This window comes from Perkinsus marinus, assembly GCF_000006405.1.
Source record: "Perkinsus marinus ATCC 50983 genomic scaffold scf_1104296947958, whole genome shotgun sequence".
NCBI classification, from domain to species: Eukaryota; Perkinsozoa; order Perkinsida; family Perkinsidae; genus Perkinsus; species Perkinsus marinus.
The window spans coordinates 2,454-4,395 of NW_003210384.1; the positions used below are offsets into that span (position 1 = coordinate 2,454).

The window sequence follows — 1,942 nt, forward strand, 5'->3', positions numbered from 1 at the left end:
TCTTCGAGGCGTACTGATCTGCTAGCGGCCCCGCTATAATCGATGAAATACCACCCACAATGAAGAACCCCATCTGGACCATACCCCCTACAACAACACACTCATACAAACATCCAGGGGATAATTCAACTCTGACGAATACCTTTACATAGAGTCTACTTACAGTGAGAAGAAGGCTCAAAATATGGAAGCTGATTGAAGAATGTGTTCCTAGCCATTTGGAAATTTCAAAATGAGTTTCCCCCGGGAACATCATAGGTTCCTAGACGATCCCCTGCAAACCCCTACTGTCACCACCGAACTACCCTACCTAGTTTCCAGTCGCGTTGACTCTGCTCAAATATCTCAAAATCATCTCCGATTGCGTGGAAGTTCGGACTGGCCGCATTCTGATCTGCATTGATCAGAAATCCACTTATGAGCAGCACAAGTATTTGTCTCCAGTTCTCTCCAGAGAGAACCGCGCGCATCGAGACTCTGCTCCTGTCTAGTGCAGTTTTATGAGCACCTCGTGTCTTCTCACCGGACTCCATATACTCGGTATTCTTATCTACGCGTAAATAGATGAAAAAAACTTATTCCTAGGCGATCGAGAAGAATTACAGCATCGGCCGAATGATACAAACATACACACTAAAAAACTACAAGTATGAGAGTGAACATTCACGAGTTATTATAGCGATATAGAATCTATATATTAAGGTTCTATTCGCGATATAAAAACATTAGTGAAAAATATATTTCACGACTACAACATACCGCGAATATACGCCGCTTCGCGTGAAACGGGTCAAACTCCACTATATAAGAAAATACTACTTATCTACTCAAAACTAACATGATAGTTTTCAACGGAGAATTAAAATCAAATGTAAGTGAAATTATTGATATCTGTGAATACATTGCTGTTCTACTGGGACGAGCATTTTGCCTAGTATATATCTACCATAATAGTGGATAGCCATAGTAATATTAGAACTATTACTTCTCACGAGATTCGAGATGATCGTTAACACTGAGTGTAATACGGTGATTTCCCTCACTTACTCATAGACGCATTCCGATCTCCTCTACGGTGAAGACCATCGGCCACAGCCTGAGCCCATGGATTCGTAAACGGCCTTCCTCCTGCACCAGAGTCCGCACCGTTGTCATATCCTTCTTGACTGGTGAGCATTATAACGGGAAAAAACGACCGACAAAAAAATCAACAATTTCTTTCACGGCACAGTGTGAGAAACTATGGACACGGTCTACTACATTTGTTGGTGACAGTATAAAAATTCTGACGAATTTTCAGGAAATTACTCTTTATTTCTGAACATTTCTACCTAAATTCGTGTGGAAATTCCTATAATTAGTGAGGGAACTCCTGAACTCAGCTGAGGAGAGCGAACATGTATTCTTCCAACACTCTCACAGAAACTATTTCTAACCGTATTACTGACTCCTCAGCTACGTTTCTCGAGATGACGCTAACTGACCGGAAACGCCCTCTATAGAAATCTAGACAAGAAGAAACATTTTTTCCGAAAAAAAAAACTCAACTATACACATTTGACATGGTAAACTATACGAGTCAGGGGTGAAACGTTTATCAATACTAAGCAGCCACACTGAAAAACCAAGGAAGAGCGCCAGTCTGAGGGTACTGCCGTTGCCATTATGAATGTATTTCACCCGAGAAGCTACTCCTGCAGTAGTCCCTCGAGACCTACAACGACGATCAGATTTCTAGAACACAGCTACTGACCTTAACCGATCTCCTCAATGGAAATTCCTCCATCTCCTCAATGCTACCAAGTGCTTCAACACTCTCCGACGGACAGGACAGCTCCATAGCAGTTCACTGATGCCCAGATAATCGTCCTGGAGAAACTCACGGAACAGAGAAGAAAATTTTGAAATATTGAAGTGGGATCAGTTCAGTGACAAGCGCTCG

General features: G+C 42.1%; 1 protein-coding gene across 1 annotated transcript in view; it reads right to left on the bottom strand.

The window, feature by feature from the left end:
• Pmar_PMAR010550 (oxalate:formate antiporter, putative) overlaps positions 1-1,177 on the bottom strand; it is a gene marked incomplete at both ends in the record, with an annotated part of 3,034 nt that extends 1,857 nt beyond the window's left edge. Inside the window, 4 exons of the mRNA XM_002779029.1 lie at positions 15-87; positions 311-394; positions 509-550; positions 1,048-1,177. Of these exons, the coding sequence (XP_002779075.1) occupies positions 15-87; positions 311-394; positions 509-550; positions 1,048-1,177 (329 nt within the window). The remainder of the gene's footprint in view (positions 1-14; positions 88-310; positions 395-508; positions 551-1,047) is intronic.
• Between the last annotated feature and the right edge of the window lie 765 nt (positions 1,178-1,942).